The 19,992-nt window shown below is 40.6% G+C and overlaps 1 protein-coding gene and 1 long non-coding RNA gene across 2 annotated transcripts in view; one reads left to right on the forward strand and one right to left on the reverse strand.

Annotated features, from left to right (window-relative positions):
- The first annotated feature begins 5,762 nt into the window (after nucleotides 1-5,762).
- LOC113478380 lies at nucleotides 5,763-10,106 on the forward strand. The gene is made up of 2 exons (XR_003398050.1): nucleotides 5,763-5,802; nucleotides 7,321-10,106. It is a non-coding gene; the product is annotated as an uncharacterized LOC113478380 (long non-coding RNA).
- Nucleotides 8,629-19,992, reverse strand: part of MICU2 (mitochondrial calcium uptake 2) — a 63,100-nt gene continuing 51,736 nt past the window's right edge. The window contains exons 8-11 of the mRNA XM_026845534.1: nucleotides 15,839-16,010; nucleotides 15,445-15,553; nucleotides 11,537-11,694; nucleotides 8,629-11,268 (exon numbers count right to left, since the gene is read on the reverse strand). Of these exons, the coding sequence (XP_026701335.1) occupies nucleotides 11,164-11,268; nucleotides 11,537-11,694; nucleotides 15,445-15,553; nucleotides 15,839-16,010 (544 nt within the window). The 3' untranslated portion in view covers nucleotides 8,629-11,163. The remainder of the gene's footprint in view (nucleotides 11,269-11,536; nucleotides 11,695-15,444; nucleotides 15,554-15,838; nucleotides 16,011-19,992) is intronic.

A 19,992-nucleotide genomic window follows, 5' to 3' on the forward strand; every position in this document is an offset into this window, starting at 1 on the left:
GGGCGGGAGAGAGGGGCGGCCCCGGGAGCCGCCGGCAAGGAGAATCCACAGGGCGAGGGGTCAGGCTTTAACAGCCCAGAAACGCGGCAGGGGGAGAGGGGGGCCCCGGAAGGAGAAGACTTTGAAGAAGAGAAGGCTGAGGGGAGACCTCATCACTCTCTACAGCTACCTGAAAGGACATTGGAGAGAGGTTGGTGCTGGTCTCTTCTCACAGGTCATTAGCGACAGAACAAGAGGGAATGGCTTTAAACTGCAACAGGGGAGGTTTAGACTGGACATTAGGAAAAAATTTTTCACAGAAGGAGTGGTCAGAGAGTGGAATAGGCTGCCCAGGGAGGTGGTGGAGTCCCCATCCCTGGGTGTGTTTAAGGGTCGTTTGGATGAGATGCTGGGGGATATGGTGTAGGGGAGAACTTGGTGGAGTAGGGCTGATGTTGGACTCGGTGATCCCAAGGGTCTTTTCCAACCTGAATGATTCTGTGATTCTGTGAAAAGACAGCAAGGGGGGATGGCTGGTGTGGGCAGAACCTGGACTCTGGGCCCCCATAGTCCTTTTGACTGTAAAGAGGCTTAAGTGGTTGGCAACAGCAATAGGCTTGCCTTGGCAGAAAGCAGGGGCAATCATTGTGGCCTTGCCTGCTGATAAGATGAAGGAAAAAAGACTAAAATGAGTGATCTGGAATTCAGAAGTCTGAGACCCTCTAACACCTAATAGAGAGGGGATGCCCTGGACAGATGCTCAAGCGGCAGCAGCCTCTCTGTGTGGAAATGTGTATGTTTGTGTTCATCTGGGCATCAGAGCAGAGGAAGGAAGCAGAGACCTCTGATCTTGCCATATACAGAATAACTGCGGAGCAGGGAGATGTGCCCTGGGACCACAGGAAGATGTAGATCAGATTGGGATCAACTTTTAAGTGTATGGGCATGCTAGAACATGGGAGCCGGATCAGTGCAGTGAAAAAGGGGATTGTAAAATTGTATGCAGTAATGCAAGGGCTGTTAAGGAAAGGGATTACAGGAGAGGGAGAGAGCTGGTGAAAGAGTTGGTTTGGCCTGTTGCTAACAGAGAACTGGAAGGCGTGGGAGGAGTGACTGGTTACATGGACAGCATCTTGGTTATGGGGCTTAGTCACTCTAGAAAAATACTAACAAGGATAGAGGAGTTTGGATTTAACATGAACTAGGAAAATCTTGGGCTGATGTGCTGGTTAGAACATCAGGGATGTTGTTAAAGTATTACAACTCCTCTAATCTTCATTCTGTTTGTTAAAGGTGTAAAAACATGTAACAGCTGCTGGCACGTGCTTTCCCTCAAGTTCTCAAGGGAGTTCTAATATTTAGCCTCAAGACAGTGGGAACTTGGTGTCCAATGAATATTTGTTAATAGTCCTTTTAGAAGTAACTGATTTTACTTTAAAAAGGGGTGTAGAATGAGCAAAAATGAAACAGATTTGGTTTTCGTATTGGAGCACAATATGGGGCAGATGCAGAAGTTGCATGGAGTCTGCATGGTACTTTTGCAACCAAAGTAATACCAGAGGGATGCAGTTATAGTAGGCTATATATGCTGCAGATTAGTTTGGGACACTGAGGATATTCAGACAAAGCCTGGTATTAATCCTGTAATATATGGGATGAAATAGGAAATATCAGGAATATAGAATGAAATACAGAATGTCAGAAGTTAATTATTCTGAAACACATTCAGAGTGTGCCTCTTCTGTACTGCCTGCCTGGCAAAGCTTGCCTGGCATGCTGGCTGCCTGGCAAACATAATGGAAACAATACAGAAGGTATGGGCACATCTGACATTTAACATCCTATATTAATTTGATATTGAAATGCTCTCAACTAAGGAAGAAGGGGGTGGAGAGATGAATTCTGCATCCCATACAAAGTAATCCAGAAACAAACTTGCAATGACAAAAACCATCTGGAATAGCCAGAAAGTGGCACATGGCAAAACGGACTGCTGATATAACAGGAAATACCTCTGAGGTGTTGAGTTCAACAGTATCTGTGGCTATTTACTGTACCAAGCACAACTGCTGGCAACTGAAACAGTGAACCAGTAGTTAGATGCTTTTTGTAAGGGATTAATTCCTTTCTCATGAGCAATACAGCAGAGCTGGGAGTGCACCAGAGGAGTGGTGCCAAATTTTGTCTTGGGAACAGGATGGATCTTCAACGACAGGATAGTGGCTTGGGGACGTATTGAAGGAGGGTTATGAAGAGTGGGATATAAACCTTCCGTTGGCCTACTGAAAGTCTCGAGTATGGGACTGCAAGAACCTGATTTAGAAGGAGAACATGTGCATATAGTAAGACTTTAAGTCTAACCAGCTGCTGTTGGAAGTGAACAACTTCAAGGCATGTATGATCTGCACCACCTGCTGAACCCTGTGGAGCACTATGGGTATCACCATGTGGCCCTGGGAAGGAGACAGAATGGAAATTCCAGTGATATTTGGTAATTATTTGCATTGTATGTGTGTTGCCTCACTGCTAGTGGTAGTGTGGGAGGGTAACACCAGCAGAATGTTTATTTGGAAGTTGGGTGGAGCAAGGATGGTATGAGGGCAGTGAAAAGCTGGGTCCAGAAATAGAGAAAATGCGGAAAGGTAAAAACAACGGAGCAGGATCTTCTGACAGGATGCCTCCATGCTGCAGGGATGCTGACCTGCAGACCCGAACCCACCCAGACATGGGGGGAGCCCCTTGGACAGCCCTGATGGACTCCCCATGGGCTCTCTGCCCAAACGATTGGGTGTGGGAGGGTGGAGTGAAGAAGGGAGGCTTGCACCCTGGGTGTAATCTGCAAGTTTTAAGAAGTATAATTAGTTTTAGAGTTGTGTGTGCTTGTAGTCATTTAATTACTGTTAGTTACTTAGTAGTGTATTCAGTAAATAAATGTTGTATTCTCAAGCCTGCAATCTAAAGGGAAGGGAGCTGGACCTGGGAAGTAAAGCTGCAAACAGCTTTTACCAAGCTTATACTGTGTGGCTGGCTGTTGCTGTGCGCTGACTCTCCTCTCATACCCACTCCCACCAACTTTCATAATAAAATCCTCTGACCCTTCACAATATGCACAATTCCTAACGTGAAACCTAAGAATCACAGCCATGAATAAACATAGGCTTAACTAGCAAACAGTTCCTGCTAGGGAAGAGGTGATCCAACATGTCTTTCCCTACCCCAGTCTTCCTTGCTGATGCTGGCTCCAGCTTCACCTGTGGGGGCATTGGTGGGGCCACACATGTGTTGACACAACCCCTTTTTAGCACATGTCAGTACTGAGCTGGAGGAACAGCCACCATCTGACGCCAGCCAAGCTGGAAGCCGTGCCATAGCCAGTATTTCTGTTCTGGGTCAGACAGATGCCTTGGGTAAGACAGAAAGACAGTGACAGCTGCATAAACCTAGGACAGGACAGATGGTTTTTGACCAGCTATTGTCCAGTAAAATTTTGGTGCAGTGTTTCCATACTGACAGAAACTGAAGTGAAACTGAATTAAACAAGGGCAGCATCAAGGTTGTGAGGTGGCAGAAGGGAACTATTAATCTCCAGAGAGTCCACCCACTGAGGAGTTATGCTGCATGAGGAGCTCCTTGGCACAGCTGGCAGGAACTAACATCTTCCACTTCTCAAAGCTGTCCAGGACGTCTCTACAAGGACCTCTTGAGAAGAAAGCAGCTTCTTGAATAGAAGCCAAGCAGGATGAAAGGAAGCTCTGCTAGAGATCACTAAGTGCCTGTTTAGCTTCAAATGGCTGCACTGCAGCTCGTGCAAACTCCAACGCCCTCAGCTGTGGGGAGGGACAAGTCATGATACTTGGAGGAGACTCTGGGAAGCCCAGCAACAACTGAGAATGCCATATTGAGGGAATGGCTGCTCACCTCACTCACATCTGATCTCATAACTGTCAAATAGCAAAAAAAAAAGTGTCCCCTGTCCATTTTCACATTTCACACCTCCATTATTGGCTGCCCACCTGCTTTAGCCACAGAATGAGCTGCATGAGAGAAGTGAAACATTTCCCCTTGCAGCCTCAGCACCAGTTAGGGTCTATTTGCAGAGTCTTCCAGATGTTTGTTGGTCTATTTGCAACACAGTTGGTGCAGGTTTGCAGGAACAGGTGGCAAAATTTACTGCACTGTGAATTACTGTATCATCCCCTTCAATTTTTTTTGAAAATTAAAAATACAGCTACCAACATTTGCTGTGCTTTTTGAAAGGTCTCTTAGAGCAAAACAATGCAAACACTCCAGTTTTTCAGAATTTCTGTCTGTACTATTTAGACCTCATCATCTCAAACAATATAATCTCCATTTTGCTTCTATATTTTTTTCCTGTCAGAGTAGCTCATCTTAAATTCCAGGAAAATGAAATGCTCAGGCAGAAGCATCCCAAACAGCCTCTTAGACGGAGACTGATGCAAAATGATAATTTGTCTCATTAGGAATCTTATTATTTGCTCCTGGTAATATCAGACGATTTTTTTTGGAGGCTTCATGTTTCTGATATACACATAAACCTAACTGAGATTGTGTAAGCATTTGCTCTTCACATTCCAGTTCAGCTCATGTAATTTTGTACACACCAACTGTGAGTGATTAGTTGCCCTTGTTTGTGTTAGGTCAAATTTCTAAATCATGAAGATACACTTTTGCTCAAACAGTGTCTTGAAAAATTTAATTTCAGCCATATTGATTTATTCCTTGCTTTCCTAGTGTCATTTTGTTCAGTGATATTCATGTCCACTAAATTATAATTTCTTCCAAGAGCATTTAAAAAAGCTTTATTTCTTTTAACTTTAGGACTTATCATTTAATTAGTCTCCTTTTCTTTTGAAATCTCTTTTTCTAAACATTAGTGGCAAAACATTACATTTTGGTATCTTTTCAACACTGAATGTAATTCTCTGTCCTGTGACTCTGCTACTGTTGCTCTAAGAATTACCTTCTGTGCATTATTTAAGAGATGCACATGTTTTTATTAATGTTCACTTATTCTAATAGTATCAATTTCAAAGTAGATTGAACCACAGTAAGATGCCACATAATTTGAAAAAATCTGTATCCTGAAAAAAAATTTAAATTTTAAAACACTTTATTGACAAGTCTTAAAAATCACTGTTTTTTGGGGGGGTCATTTAGAGCTACCAGTTGCTCCATGGGGTAGTATTAAAACTGACAAATTTTCCCTAGAGCAGCAGACCTGAGGCATACAGTTGCAGTACAACAACCCTGTAGCCTTGTCCCAGGAGATTGCTTGTTGGATGGTCCCGATTCCAAAGCCTACTTCTTCTAGGTCCAAACTCATGGAAGTTTTAAAAGAGCTCCTAAGAGTTTTCACCCTTCACGTGCAATAGCACATCAGTCTAACAAAAAACGTCCAAATGCAAGTACTTGCATTCAGGGTCCATTAACAATGATGAACGGCGGCTTTCACAAGTACAAGTTTAATCCAGTGAAGCTCATCTGCTGTGCCCCCTTTGCAGTTCATGGGGAAAGGCCAGGTCCTCCAGAGGGTGTTTTGAGAGCAGCTAGCTGGTGTCTGAAATCACATGACCAAAGACCCCACACGTTTCTTTGCATTAATCACAGAGCATCCCTCCTCCCAGTTTTTCAAATCTGTGTGTCTGAAATGGGGTCAACAGAAACCCCCTGTTTTGCAGGGTGCAGCACCCATGCTCCCACAGCCTGCTGCCTGCTGTTACTTCCACCACTCGCTCAGCGTGGAAAGGCTGGCCTGGCTGCCCTTAGCCGGGGCAGAGGAGGAAAGGATAAGCTTCACATCGGGTATGCGGGTGTGGAAAAGCATGGCTTTTGCTTTTCAGGGCACGAGGCATTCTTTCTAAAACCACGCGAATGGGTGCACTGTTCAGCAGCTTCCCTGGGGAGGCCCATGTGCTGGAGCAGCAGCATGGCTGCTGAGGACAGCGAGCTGAGCTCTGCGCTAGGGCTCTCCGGTTAATGAACTGACAGGTTATTAACTAAGCCAATACCAGCCTAATGGGAAATCTGTCTCTGGGTATGTTGCATAATTTTTATATTATTGAACCAACTAGGAATTGCTTAATCAACAAAGCCATCAGGAAACCCTCAAACAGCGGGAGAGTGACGGAACATGCACTTGTTTGCCAATGAATTTTGTTGCTCAAAGACTTTCAGGTTTCCTGTCCTGAACAGGGCTTTCCACTTCTTCTTGGGTGACATCTTCAGTTTCTCTCTGAGTTTGTGTGGTCAGCTATGGGTAATTGTGTCTACATCCACGACTTTCATCTTCATGCTTCCCTTGTGACCAGCTGCATTACAGGAGCTGTTGCTTGGTCAGCTTGGATCTCACTAATAATGACCACAACATCATTTGGACATGTATTTTCTGTTCAGGACTTAAGGTTTTTTCTGCATTGGAGTAGTTTTCTGACCCAGCTGTGACTGTTTTATATGAAAGATTAAATCTGAAGGCATGAGACATGCTTGCACTCTCTCATGAGAACTCTTGCATGAGAAAACTGTTTTTAAACTCCTATGTACATTTATTGATCCATTTCTATGCTTAAGTGTCCTGGTTTCAGCTGGGACAGAGCTCATTTTCTTCCTAGTAGCTGGTACAGTGCTGTGTTTTGGATTTAGTGTGAAAATCATGTTGGTAACACAGATGTCTTACTTGCTGCTGTCGCGCTTATCCTAAGCCAAGGACTTTTCAGTTTCCCATGTTCTGCCAGCAAGCAGGTGCACAAGAAGCTGGGAGGGAGCTGGGAGGATAGCTGACCTGAACCACCAAAGCGATATCCCTACCATATTCCATACCACAAAATGTCATGCCCAGTATATAAACTGGGGGGAGTTGGCAGGGCAGCAGATCACTGCTAAGGCATTGATCAGCAGGTGGTGAGCAACTGCACTGTGCATCATTTGTCTTTTCTTGGGTTTTCTTTCTCTTTTTATCTATTCCTTTTCATTACAATTATTATTATTTTGTTATTATTATACTAAATTTTATTTTATTTATTAAACTTCTTATCTCAACCCACAAGTTTTACTTTTTTCTCCAATTCTCCTCCTCATCCCACTGGGAGAGGGGAGGAGTGAGCTGGCTAGTTAGTTGCTGGCTGGGGTTAAACCCTGACATTAAATCAAAGTATGATTAATATGCCCGAATTTTAAAATAATTCTTCTAAATACTGGGGGTTTTCCTACTCCAGTCCTTTATTGGGCAGTGATCCTTTTCAGTTATACTTACTGGATGAGTGAAGTGCCATGAAACTGCAATTCATGGCCTGGCTTCTTTATTGTCTCATCTCTGCTTTCTAGGTAACTCAAGTGCAATCTGTTAACTCTTCAGAGTCAAGATATGGTCTGATATCTACACCCAAAATTCCACAAGCTCTGAGACACCCTGGAGTCCAGAGACAAAACATTTTTAATTCCTAAAACTACATAAACCTTACATATTCTCCACCGAAAGCTTCAAATTAGGAATGAATGTACCGTTAACTTTTTTAATAATATCTGGTTCAACAGACAAGCCAGCATATCCTGGTGATACCCAAGTTCAGATCAGACACTGCCACATTTCCAGACACAATCAGTGGCAACCTGTGTAAACTCTGAAAGGAGACAATACACTGAAGGAGATGGAGTAAATCAGAGATTTGCTTTTGATGTAGCCATATAACATCATGATAAAACTTCTATTTTTCAGTTCTTATGTGCAGAATATGTACTCCTCATTGTTGCATAATTTATTAAACCTTACCAACTTCATTTGACTCAAGAGGGAGTTTTGCTTTTAAAAAGAGGCTTGCATAAATTGAGACACCAAAATTAATTTCTAGAAAGAATCAATCAGTTTCTCTTAGTTCTAGTATGTCACCCTGCATTCTTGCCTTTGCTTCTTTTAGAAATGAAGAGTAAATGTTCTTATACTAAACAGAGAAATGTAAAAAGTATTGTTATGGGGATACAACTAAAATTTGTAAATGAGTTGTATGCGGTAATGACTTCTACTCACCCTTGTGTATCTTTTTGAAATGTGAAATCAATTTGAGACTTCTGCAATTTGTAATGTATTCACCTTTATTCCACATAACATTCAGATGCAATGTTGGAGATTTAAAAAAAGAAAATTAAATTTTATTTAGTTTTTCTATATATTTCTGTTCAGAGGAAGAGTTTCTAACATTAAAAAAGTAATAACTGGTAAGTTTAACTGATAGATTGACTAGTTAGCATGAACTTTTAACTAAATTGTGATGAGTAATGCTGATAGACAGGTTGCAAATACCATACAGTTACTAAAAGGAACTAAAACATCTAATGCTAAAACTATGATGGATTCCTTAAAAGACAAGGCCATGTAAACAGTTACGTAAACAGCTCTTTCAATCTAAGATACTACATATTAGAAATTATTTTAAGACTGTTTTGTAAAGCCTTTACTTAAGACAAATAAAAATAGACTACAAATTAAACACAGAGTCTGATTCTTCAAGCCTGATGGCCAAATCTTCTCTGGCCTTCAAAGGAGTTCCTTCCTGGATGTACTTTCAGGATAACTTCTTCTGAAACAGGTTCATAATTCTATGTTAACTCTTAATCAATCATTTAATTTCTCTTTTTACTACACACACATGGAACATAGTTAATTTAAAAATAAGCATATCTATTTTCCTTTTTCCTCTGAAGTTCACACCAAAACTTATATTAAAAAGTAAAACTTGAAATCCTGTTTTTAGTAACTTACTGCTGAAAGCAGATACTGCCAATTGCACAAACCCAGATACACATGAGCAATGAGGAATTCTAGATGCATTAAAGCTAAATGAATTGATTTTGCCAAAAGAAAAACCAAACAGCTTGTAGTAAGCAAGTAATTAGTAAACAAAAGAAACCACAAAAGTAATAAAAACTATCATAAAGCTATTAACATTACACAGAATAAAATGTTAAATAATAATCTCCTTTCTAAAGTAAACATGAATTGCCAAAATATTAACAGCAACAAGTAAAAGGCAGCCTTGCATTCAAGCCTTTGTTCCAGAGCGGGAACAAAGCACACTTTGGGTGAACACACACTTTTGTGACATAGAAGTGCTTTGCTCAATTGTGTCTTTTTCTTTGGTGACGTGAAGCTGGCTGCAGTGCTCGGATGCCAGTCCCACTGCCCCACCTTTGCTCCTGTGAGCTCTCTCTCAGTCATAGCTCCCATCCCCAGAAGCAGCAAGCAACTTCCAAATGCACAAAGTAAACCAGCTATCTTATTTCTTGTTGCCCACAGCACAGTGCATGAGTTCAGATTGAGTGGGGTGGCTGAGGCATTTATTGCATTGCATTTCATTTGGATTGTTTTCTGGGGGAAAAAGGATCCTTGACGGTCACTGGTGCCTGAACTTCCAGACAGTCTCAGGTCCCCACACAGGGATGCTCTTGTTCTGGTGGGTGACCCTGGGTGCATGTCCACAGAGGACAAGAATACAAGCATTTTCTATTTAACACAATTTAAATTAAAGCTCTGAGTGGAGGCTGTAGAGAGAAGAGCTGCTTTGCTAGCTTCCCACTCTATTTCCCTAGGAGAGACCACTGCACTGAGGCTCAGGTAGGAGGACCAAATACTTTCTCTGTAATCTCAGTACTCCTTAGGTGGGATCTTTATGGTTTCCTAATGCAGACTCTCCTGTCTCTCCTCGGAGTGAGGGCTGCTCTGATGTCTATCTACCATGGAAGGTTCTGCTCTTCTCAAGACTCCCCCCACCAAAACCCAAAGAAATTACAACAAAACATCTCCCGTTGAGCTTATATACAACTTTGAGAATAACATAGCTAGTGTCATGCTTAAAAGGGATGGATACGTCCTCACAGAGTGGTGAGATTTCTTGTTTTTCTTGAGACATTTCCCTATTCCATCTTTTGAGTCTGTTATCACAAACCTGTCTTGAAAGGTTAAGCTTTTACCCCAGCAAAGACAAGTCAGACATCTGAGAGGGGGAAAGAGGAAGAACCTTGAGAGCTTTACAGGATAAGTCTATCTCCTATATATTGTGGCCAACTAGGAAGACTCATCTGGACCTGAGACTATTGGCTTCTAAGGTAGTAAGAAAGGAAAAAATGTGCAACGTGCACAGCTGTGTACACATAGATGTACACTCTGTTATAGCCAAAAAATGTTCATCTACAGTTGCTAAATGGGTCTTTTTTTTAATCTATTCCTTGTTTTACTGTTTAAGATCCTATGTCTAACTTTGCATTTTGGAGTCATAAATATTTGTATTTACTTTTTCATTGGACTTATTACTCCCCCAACCCTTGCTTATTATAAACTTGAATTCCTGAGATACTGCAGCATTCCCTGTCACAACCTTTAGTAAGATAAAGCAACTATTTGCTACACATTCACCTTCTGCAATACAATTAAAGCAAAATAGTTATGACTCAAATTGTAACTACCACTGTTTATAACTGAATGAGGATTTTTGCTTTGCATTCATAGTATTTGTTGAAGAGGTCTGAGAGACTCAATGCACATTCATAGATCAATGTACAGCTTTTAAAGCCTGTATCAACAGTCTTGTATTTCCAGTTTAATATTATCATCATGAAGGTAGACAAACCAGATATCCACACAGGATCTGGTGGAATCATCCATCAAGAACTAGCACATGAGCAGTTCACAGTAATGAGGGCATGAACCATATGAATTTTCTTTTCTGATTTAGGATAACTTGATTTGCATGGATTGTGCAAGTGATTTGCCTTTTGGACTTCTGTCCTTGTCAGAGAAAGAGAACTGCTATGTCAGTGGCTGAGATGATGTCTACTCTTCCAACAGGGTATGATACTGCTGTGATGTTCCTGCCAGTGGCCACTATTAAATCCTGCATATCTTGTATGCTACAGTGCAGGGTCAGACTCCACAGAGGAGTAAACAACACTATTGCCTAGAACAAGAGTATTTCCGTATGGAGGTCAAAAGTGATAACAGTTCTGTAAACCAAACTGATCGTACTAGAACAATACAAAATCATTGCATTAGAAACTGGGTTAATTAAACTACAGTAACAAAAAAAGAAGAGTATTTTTGATTCAGCCATTACGTAAACAGCACAGACAAACTCCCCTAAATAACTACACTTATAGAAAAAAAACAAATGGACTGCTTTAAAAAGGACTTTTCCCAGCTTGCTTCCACACTTCTTTGGCTCCTTTAATGCTTTCTCTCTTCACACACTTCCAGTAACCTTGAATGCCTTGCTGTTGAGGTACCTGTTAATAAAGTTAAAGCATGTTTAGCATTTACACAAAAAAGACTTATTCACAGATTGTGTAAATATAATATGTAATGCAGTGCTGCTGCTTCCATAGTTCACATGCATAATAACAAGTTCTTGGTGGCAGCACTCCTCCCAGGAGTATTCAGTTTAAAATATAAGTTCTTGCTATTCACTATCTCTACTTGTGTTTCTACAAGTATTAACAAGATAGCTGTAGCAGTCATCTGTGGTATTTAAAAAAAATGATGTCAGATTGTTACCCTCAAACCTCGATGAATTCGGTTCCTCAGGACTCCAAGAAACTCGCCATGGCTGAGGCAGTCGTCTCCATCTAGATCAAAAATCTTGAAGATGGTATCCAAAACATTATCCGAGAGCTCCTGTCCTGTTGCTACCTTCACTGCTCTCTTGAACTCAGCTAGTAAAGACATAATATTATATGACTGGTGACTGTGAACTTGTAAAGAAATTGGAAAGCACATAAATAGTAGGATTCTGTGCAATTTACAATGTCTCATGGGTATCCTAATGAGAATTTGGGACATGTGAACTAGTAAATTAGGAGACCTAAGTTCATGCGTTCTCGAGCTTGCTTCATCTTTCATAACACTAGCTTTATTAATTGTATGACAAACTCTTGAAATGCACGACTCAAGCAACAGCATTTTTGCTAGAAGTAGCTGCATGCTGAAAACTTACGTCCTTTTGGCTGTGTGCACACACTTGTGCATACGGATGATAAGTGTTTGCCTCATTATGGTCTCATTAAAAATACTACCATTTTATCTTGCACCATTTTCATGCCAATTCATTCTGCAAGAATACTCTTCTTATCAGAGAACAGTATTTTATGATATTCTCCACCTCAATCAACAATCCCCTCAGCAACTCCATAGAAACACAGACTGTCAAATACTCAACACACTGTTTACAGCACATGGATTTATATACCTGTAGTTCTATTTTTTAAAGCAGTAAGCTACCCTCTCTTAAGTTATGATTGAAGAGTTTATGAGGATTTATGGCAGAAAAAGCTGTCATACCTCTCTGGAGATCTACTTTCCTCTTCAGCTTTTTGGTTTGCTTTCTTTACACCACTATGTGCATTACAGTAATACCTACGATCCCCACTTTTGGTCTTGTAGTGTAAAGAATTTAGAGTTTTCATTCAAGGAAGATGAGGAGATGTGTGGGGTTGTCATAAAACAGCAGATAGTAACAGTGAAATGATTATTGTTTATTACAGCAAGCACAATCACAACACATGAATTGGATGCATTTCTGAAGTCATCACAGAAGTGTGAATTTCAACAAGGGACTGCAGGTTACTGAAGTATAGCTGTATTGTAGATTATTACAGCAAGTTGTCCAAGTAAATACAGTTATTACTATATACTATATAATACTAGATATAGTAATAACGTGGTTCTGCTTTCATAAACAAGCGCTGTTTATAAATAGTGCTATAAATATTAATTCTGAAGCTTAACAGAGTAAAGGGCACTCCTGACTTAGTTCTCATCTTTGCCTCTTTGAACAATTCCTGTATAAATCGAGTTGATTAATTTACAGTTGGTTTAAATATAATTAAGTGGAAAATCCTTCTGTAAAAGGATATACCACAATTTGGAAAGGACATGAAATATGGGATGCTTATAAAAGTCTTAAGTTTGTGATGTTAAAAGATGTTAACTGTTTTAGCTCTTGATGCTAAATATAAATCAGAGATGGCACTGCACTTTTTTGAACAGAATATGAAGAAAAGGAGAAAGATCTTCTAAAATGATGGATCATAATAATCTTCAAACCAGGAAGGGCCACCTTATCAGAGAGAAAAGATAAGCTGCTAACTTAGAATGGAAAAAAAAAAAAAAGAGAATAAAAGGAAGGAATAAAGAACTGTCCTATTTTTAGATAAATACTCATATGTGTGTGAATACACACATATACACACATGCAAACAGTGAAACAAAGAACTTAAAGGATCAGACATGTATACATGTAACATCCGTGAGCTACCTCAGGAGCTGACTGTTTTCAATCATAGTATGGTTCAGTGCATAAACAGAGTCAAAACTGTCTGTTGGGTAGGAATAAATGTTTACAGGGAAACATTATCAGAGTCAACACCAACTGCTGGCCTCATCATCCTCTGGGACTTAAAAATGGGATACTTAATAGAGAAGTGAGCTAAACTCCTATACCTTACTTAGGACTATTATTTCACCACTAATTCATCCTCTTACCTCTCTATTCTTTGTACCCCTTGTACAAATAAAATCTATCTCCCCCCTGAGAAGAAAGATGTCAAACCAGACAGAGGAAGGGCATGAACCCAGCTGGGAACCGGAGTACATGATGGAAGAGAAGCTGAGGGAGCTGGGGAGAACAGAAGTGTAAAGGGGGATCTTGCTGCAGCCTTCAACTGCCTAAAAGGTTATACAGAGAAGAGCGTGCCATATTTTTCTCAAAGGTGCACATAGGTAAATGTGTTTTACCTCACTGTAAGTTGCACCAAGGGTTTGACACAGAAGATAAGTTTTCACGAAGCACTACAGCAGCTGCCCAGAAAGGCTGTGGAAATGAAATTCTTCCTGAAGCCTGGACTAACTAGTGATGAGTCACAAGTTGTAACTCCCCCAGTTTTGGCCTTCTTTGGTTCAAATCCCATCCAAACATTTCTCTCAAGAATACTGAATTATCTTCCTGTCTTCTCATATTTCTCTCATCTTTTTCACATGATCCCATCAAATATTTATTTCAATGAATGTTAATGTGTCATCAAATTTCCTTAGGAACTTTTTATGTTGCTCTTTTCAAATAAGTTATGAGAGCTGTCCTTCAAGTACAACAAGTAAGTAACAACCTCAGGATTATTACAAAAAGCATTTGTATGTCCACAAAACTTCTGTTGCATTGCTCCTATTTCTGATATATGGAAAGGAAACAAATTCCCTCCTCCAAATCTTTATTTCGAAAAACACTTCACTACATTGTATTTTTTCATAGTCATGATCACATAACACTACATAAGCATATGGAGAAGGCAGTATGGAGGAATAAAACACAGCAAGATGTTGCAGACCCTGCAGAAGAAGAGATTTCTATTGTTTAGTTTCCTCAAAAAACTGGTTTCACTATAAGGAAAAAGCACTGTTATCATGAACTGCTACTAAAGCATGTATTGTTTCAATAAATCCTTCCTAATCTAGAATTTAGATTGGACTGAGAGTGGCCCTGTGGAGAAGGACTTGAGGGTACTGGTGGATGAAAAGCTGGACATGACCCTGCAATGTGTGCTCGCAGTCCAGAAGGCCAACTGTATCCTGGGCTGCATCAAGAGCAGTGTGGCCAGCAGGCTGAGGGACGTGATTGTCCCCACCTCTACTCTGCTCTCGTGAGACCTCACCTGCAGTCCTGTGCTCAGCTCTGGAGTCCCCAACATAAGAAGGACATGGACCTGTTGGAACCAGTCCAGAGGAGGCCACAAAGATGATCAGAGGGATGGAACACCTCTCTAGTGAAGGAAGGCCAAGAGAGTTGGGAGTTAGTCAGCCTGGAGAAGAGAAGGCTCCAAGGAGACCATACTGCAGCCTTTCAATATATTAAGGGGACTAAGAAGACAGTGTGAAACTTTTCACCAAGGACTGTAGTGACAGCACAAGGTGAAGTGGTTTCAAACTGAGAGTAGATTTAGACTGAACATAAGGAAGAAACTTATTACTGTGAGGGTGGTGAGACACTGGCACAGGTTGCCCAGAGAAGCTGTGGCTGCCCCCTCCCTGGCAGTGTTCAAGGCCAGGTTGGACGGGGCTTTGAGCAACCTGGGCTAGGGGAAGGTGTCCCTGCCCATGGCAGGGGGATGGAACTAGATGATGTTTAAGGTCCCTTCCAACCCAAACTGTTCTATGATTCTATGGTTTAGTCTGCTGTCAGTGGTCCAGCATATGAAAGAACATTAGAACTTACATATCAAACAATTTTTGGAACTTTATATTATTATTTTTTTATTAAATAGAATTAATTCAGAATAAAGAGCACTATACTATTATTTGGACTTCACAGTGCTACTTTGGGATACTTCTGGATAACTTACATTAATTCCATAACAAAAAATGCATTTTTTTCTTTTTTAAAAAAATACATACAAAAGGTGTGCAGCACTTACCCCGTTTAACAGGTCGATTGGCTACAGTAAACATCTGCATGGCAATAGAAAAGTCTTCCAGGTTATTTGTAAACTTGCAAAAAGTCTTGAATTCTTCCAAACTGATATTCTAGAGTACCACAGAGTTCAGATGATACATAATGAATAATACATTCAAACCCCAGGAAATCTATTTTATTAAATCTGGTGGGACCTAGTGTTTACGTGTGATTGCCTACTCATCATCAATATTTGTATTTCTCAGTTGGCAAATTACCATTGTTCTTATTTGCATAAAATTCAAGGGCTGCAATAATTAACTTGGAAGCTAGTTACATTATTAGATCCTTGTATTCAAATGAAAACCTGTATATACAAATGAAGAATCAAAACAAAGCATGCTCTATGTACCAACCTCTCCTGCCTCAAATCTGTCTTTCACATTCTGCCAGTAAATTTCATTGTTTTCCTCATCAGTGAAGTACAGTAACCATTCTGCAAAGTCTTCTTTTCTCATGACGTTCAAACCCTTTGAAAACTTTATGAATTCCATTTCTTGGACTTCTGTTTGCAGATTTTCCATGAATCTAAGTGTAAACAGATATTATCCAACAGTTGATACTTGCATCACTGTATCACTGCTACTACCTTAGTTACTAAATGGAGCAGAAACTATTAATCACAGATACTGTCAATATCACTGTTTAAAATATCACTGGTTTAATTTTACCTGTGCATGTAGATTTGTTTCTGCTGCTGCATTTCAATAATGGCACCAGTAGGGTGCTCTCTAAGTCTGCACAGATGGCTGCTGCTACTATAATTTACAGATACACTTGGCATCTAGTTTTGACTAATGTTAAAAATGTGCAGATAATGAGATAAAATAATTGGTAAGGCAGTATTATAATGAATGAATGAAAAAGGACATGGTAACTAAAGGCCTGACATGATTTATGAAATTTCATACTAATAAGAGAGGAATGACAAGGTTGGAAAGTGCCTAGAAAGATGAGGCTCTAATAATCACAACGGTGAAACAAAAGAGGAAACTTGAAATCATGACTGCAGAAAATGATGACTAAAAGCCTCAAAGATCGTAACTGCAAAGAGAAGTTTGGCAAATCAGTTCTGCGCTCACTACAGGATGGATTAGAGAGGATTACAATTGACACATACAGAGTTTGAAAGAGCACAGAAAATGATGTTGCAGCTGTTTGGGAAGGTAAGAAGAGAACTGTCTGAAAAAGGAAGGGGTGAACATCAAGACTTTTAGGAGACACCCATTCTTTTAGGAAGAAAAAAAAAAGCAGCATGAGAAGCAAGTAACAACCTGCAGGTACACAGCTTAGAACTGTAAGGAGAGTTGTAGCTTTGTTCCCCCAGTTTGGTCTACATGGCCATTATAATTTCTTCTGGGTAATATTAATTTTGAGAAAGTAGAAGACAATACTGTGCAATCCATTTGGTAATTTCCATTTCAGAAATGGGGCAATCCAAAAGCAAGTGATAATTTAAAAATATAAATAAAGGTTAAAAACACAGTGATGCTTTTCAGAATCCCTTTGGTACTTTGAAAGAACCCTGTATTATGGAGTTGCAAAAATTACTGACAGGAGAGAATGAAATACTCCTATATTGGGACAAAGCAATTAGTTGGAGAAGAGGACAGCTAAGGTCTATGTAGCAAATACCAGTAGAGGCTCATTTGCTCATCAGTGTTTGCATGGCCTCACTGGGTTTGAATTCTTCCCCCTGAAATTACAGCATTTTAGTCCGCACAGCTATCTTTAGTTCTTTAATGAGATCACTTGGACAATTAGTAGCTCGAAGGTCTGTGAAGTCTGTAAGGGGTTAGCTGAAGACTGCTGTTACAGCATTAAGTGCTCTCTTGAATTTTTTCCTTTAATAATTAGAGCTGCACATGCAAATAAAGGGCCAACAAATGCTTCACAGCTCAGGATATGCAGGTAGATGAAAGCCTGACAGTGGACATGATTTTAGGTTTCAGGCTAGAGTTTTATTAGGGTAATACTGAGAAGGGGTACGATATGCTCTCACATTTTATATGGCATTTTTCTGATCCAGTAAAGGGGTTACAAGGCTTCCATAGTATAGTCAAACACTGAGGCATATTCCTCCACAGTCCACCTTAAGACCTGGCTCACTTTCAAGTCCCCTGACTCTTCCTCTCACATGGGAATGAAACACCTGTGTCACCACCATGAAGGGGAAGCCCCTTGTCTTACAGACCACTGAGCGCTGACTTGCACAGTTTGCAAAACTTTGCAGTTTTCAGACACAGCTCCTGTCCTTGTAACTCATGAGATGACTGGCTGGCTCTGGCCAGCCCAGCAGTCAGCATGTGCAGGGGAGACTGGCCAGCGTGGGCTGGCAGAAACAGTCCTGCCACAACCCCACAAGAGTCTCCCTGGATCCTGGGAAGTGAGGTCTGTCTGCAGGGGGAGAGGATGGCACAGGCATATGGAGCCAGTCCAGCAGAGGCTGACTAGGGCCACTTGGCTGCATTTTGGGAGTGGCCAAAGGCAAGAAGTAGATGGTATCTGGGATGTGCGGCTTGTGTTTGGCTGGAAGTCACAGCAGAGACCATGTGGAACAGTAACTGCATCTCTGACTGTTGTTTCCAACCCATGTAACGTCTGGTCTGAGGGAGAACAAGCTGCTGAAAATGAGGCCACTTACAGAAATATGCCTAAAACATGGATGTAGGGAAACAAGACACCATGCGTTTTATTTTCTTGGCTTTAATCTATGAAAGGTGGACACATTTTGCAACAGACTTAAGGTCTGTTATTGAAAGTATGAGTTATTTATCTTGGGGAGCTAACTCTCATTTGCTTTACTGGTCAGTAGCCACAGCTGATGACAAACGACACATTCATCCATCTTATTCTAAATATCACATCTCCTTAAGCAGAAAACCCTCTGTGACCTGCCTTCTAGCCATACCCAATAAAGGCAGAACAGCTGAAAGACCAAGCACTTCTACATGCTGAGGAAAGAGTGGATGCCCCACCTAGATGCACACATCACCCAGCTGAAAGGTGCAGCAAAGCCAAAGAGGAAAGTGAAGGGTTTGACTGTGGCATTTTTGATGTGTTCTTGTCTCTGCACCTTCTTCTAGTTGGACAGCAAATGAAGTGAAATTTCCCCAGCCCCACTGTGGGTTTTCCATTGCCTTTTCTCGGGCTTGGGTTCTTGCCCTCTCCAGTTGCTTTGGGGCAACAACACCGCACCCTTCCTGTGGCACAAGAGTCATGCATCTTGATGCACTATGCAGATTAGAAGAGGGAATTGGGAATTACTTATTTAAGTACAAGAAAAATTAACAGATATTTCATTTCAACTTGTAGGCTTGCTCCTGGCAAGCCAGAGTAGGAAGACTTCCTGCCATACCAAATGCTACTTAGAGCAGCAGCTGAAATATGCAATTTAAAATTTATATGTGATAGCCTCCCATATTCCAAGAATTAAAATACTATGAATCATCACATCAGCATTCTAGGTCACTCTTATTCCCAGATGTGAGAGTTAAAAATCCTAATGAGGTTTTTTTTTTTAAGTGAAAGTTATTAAAACTTATTAAAAATAACTTTCTGGTTAGAAAGTAAAACTTGATACTTAAATGCCAAGACACCGCTAGGGATACTTGCTTTTGTATCTTCTGGATCTCAGTGCGATGAGTTTCAGCTGCGAATTCCTTAAAAAATTCTCCAGACATTAGGAAAAACAAGAATAGGAATGAAATTCCTGCTCTCTCGAAGTCAGTGGGAGTTTGGCTGGGGACTTTGAAGGGAGCCAGAATTCAGCTACGGGAATGGGACTCTGATTGTAGATGTGCTCTACAATTCAAAAATAATTAGACTGGTAACAATCTCACGCTATAGTAGCTTGAAAATAAAAGCAAACCTTAATTTTCCAAATAACAAAAAGCAAAGGTAACTCACAGATTTATAAGATGGAGAAAAAGCTGGGAACAGGCAGTACCTTCTTTAAGATAGCCTGGTTTATCCACACTGTCTAAAACACCCACGTTGAAGGCCAATGGCCAAATTCGTTATCATGTTACAACAGCATCCAGAAACCTTATCAGGATTTATCCCTCATTTTGTAATGTGCTCTATTATAGAAAGAGGGAGTCTCTCAAGACTTTCTGGCAACTCAGTTTTAATAGAAGTGAAAATGTAATAAAAGTGGGGAGACCTCAGGAATGCAGCTATTCCCCCTCTGACCTGAAATACTGCAATGAAGTGCTAGCGTTGTATTCCTTATGGCACACAAAGAAGCAGAATGAAATGCAAAAGGAAAGGTTAGGGAAAGTTTTCTTTCCTATACCTCTTGACCTGAACTGGAAGTCTGTGCAAAGCTTTAACACTCTAATACAGAACTGACCAGTTCTTGTCACACTGATTTATAGGAAGGAAAATTAACAAAGATAGTGGTGAATATACCACCCTGGCATTTGTGCTCTGCTTCAGCTCCTCTTTGGACACTGGAGTCCTTTTGAAGACTTAATAACCCTCTCTGCACCAAAAGAATGTTGCAAAC

This window comes from Athene cunicularia (assembly GCF_003259725.1).
Source record: "Athene cunicularia isolate RWA chromosome 1 unlocalized genomic scaffold, athCun1 chr1_part1, whole genome shotgun sequence".
NCBI classification, from domain to species: domain Eukaryota; kingdom Metazoa; phylum Chordata; class Aves; order Strigiformes; family Strigidae; genus Athene; species Athene cunicularia.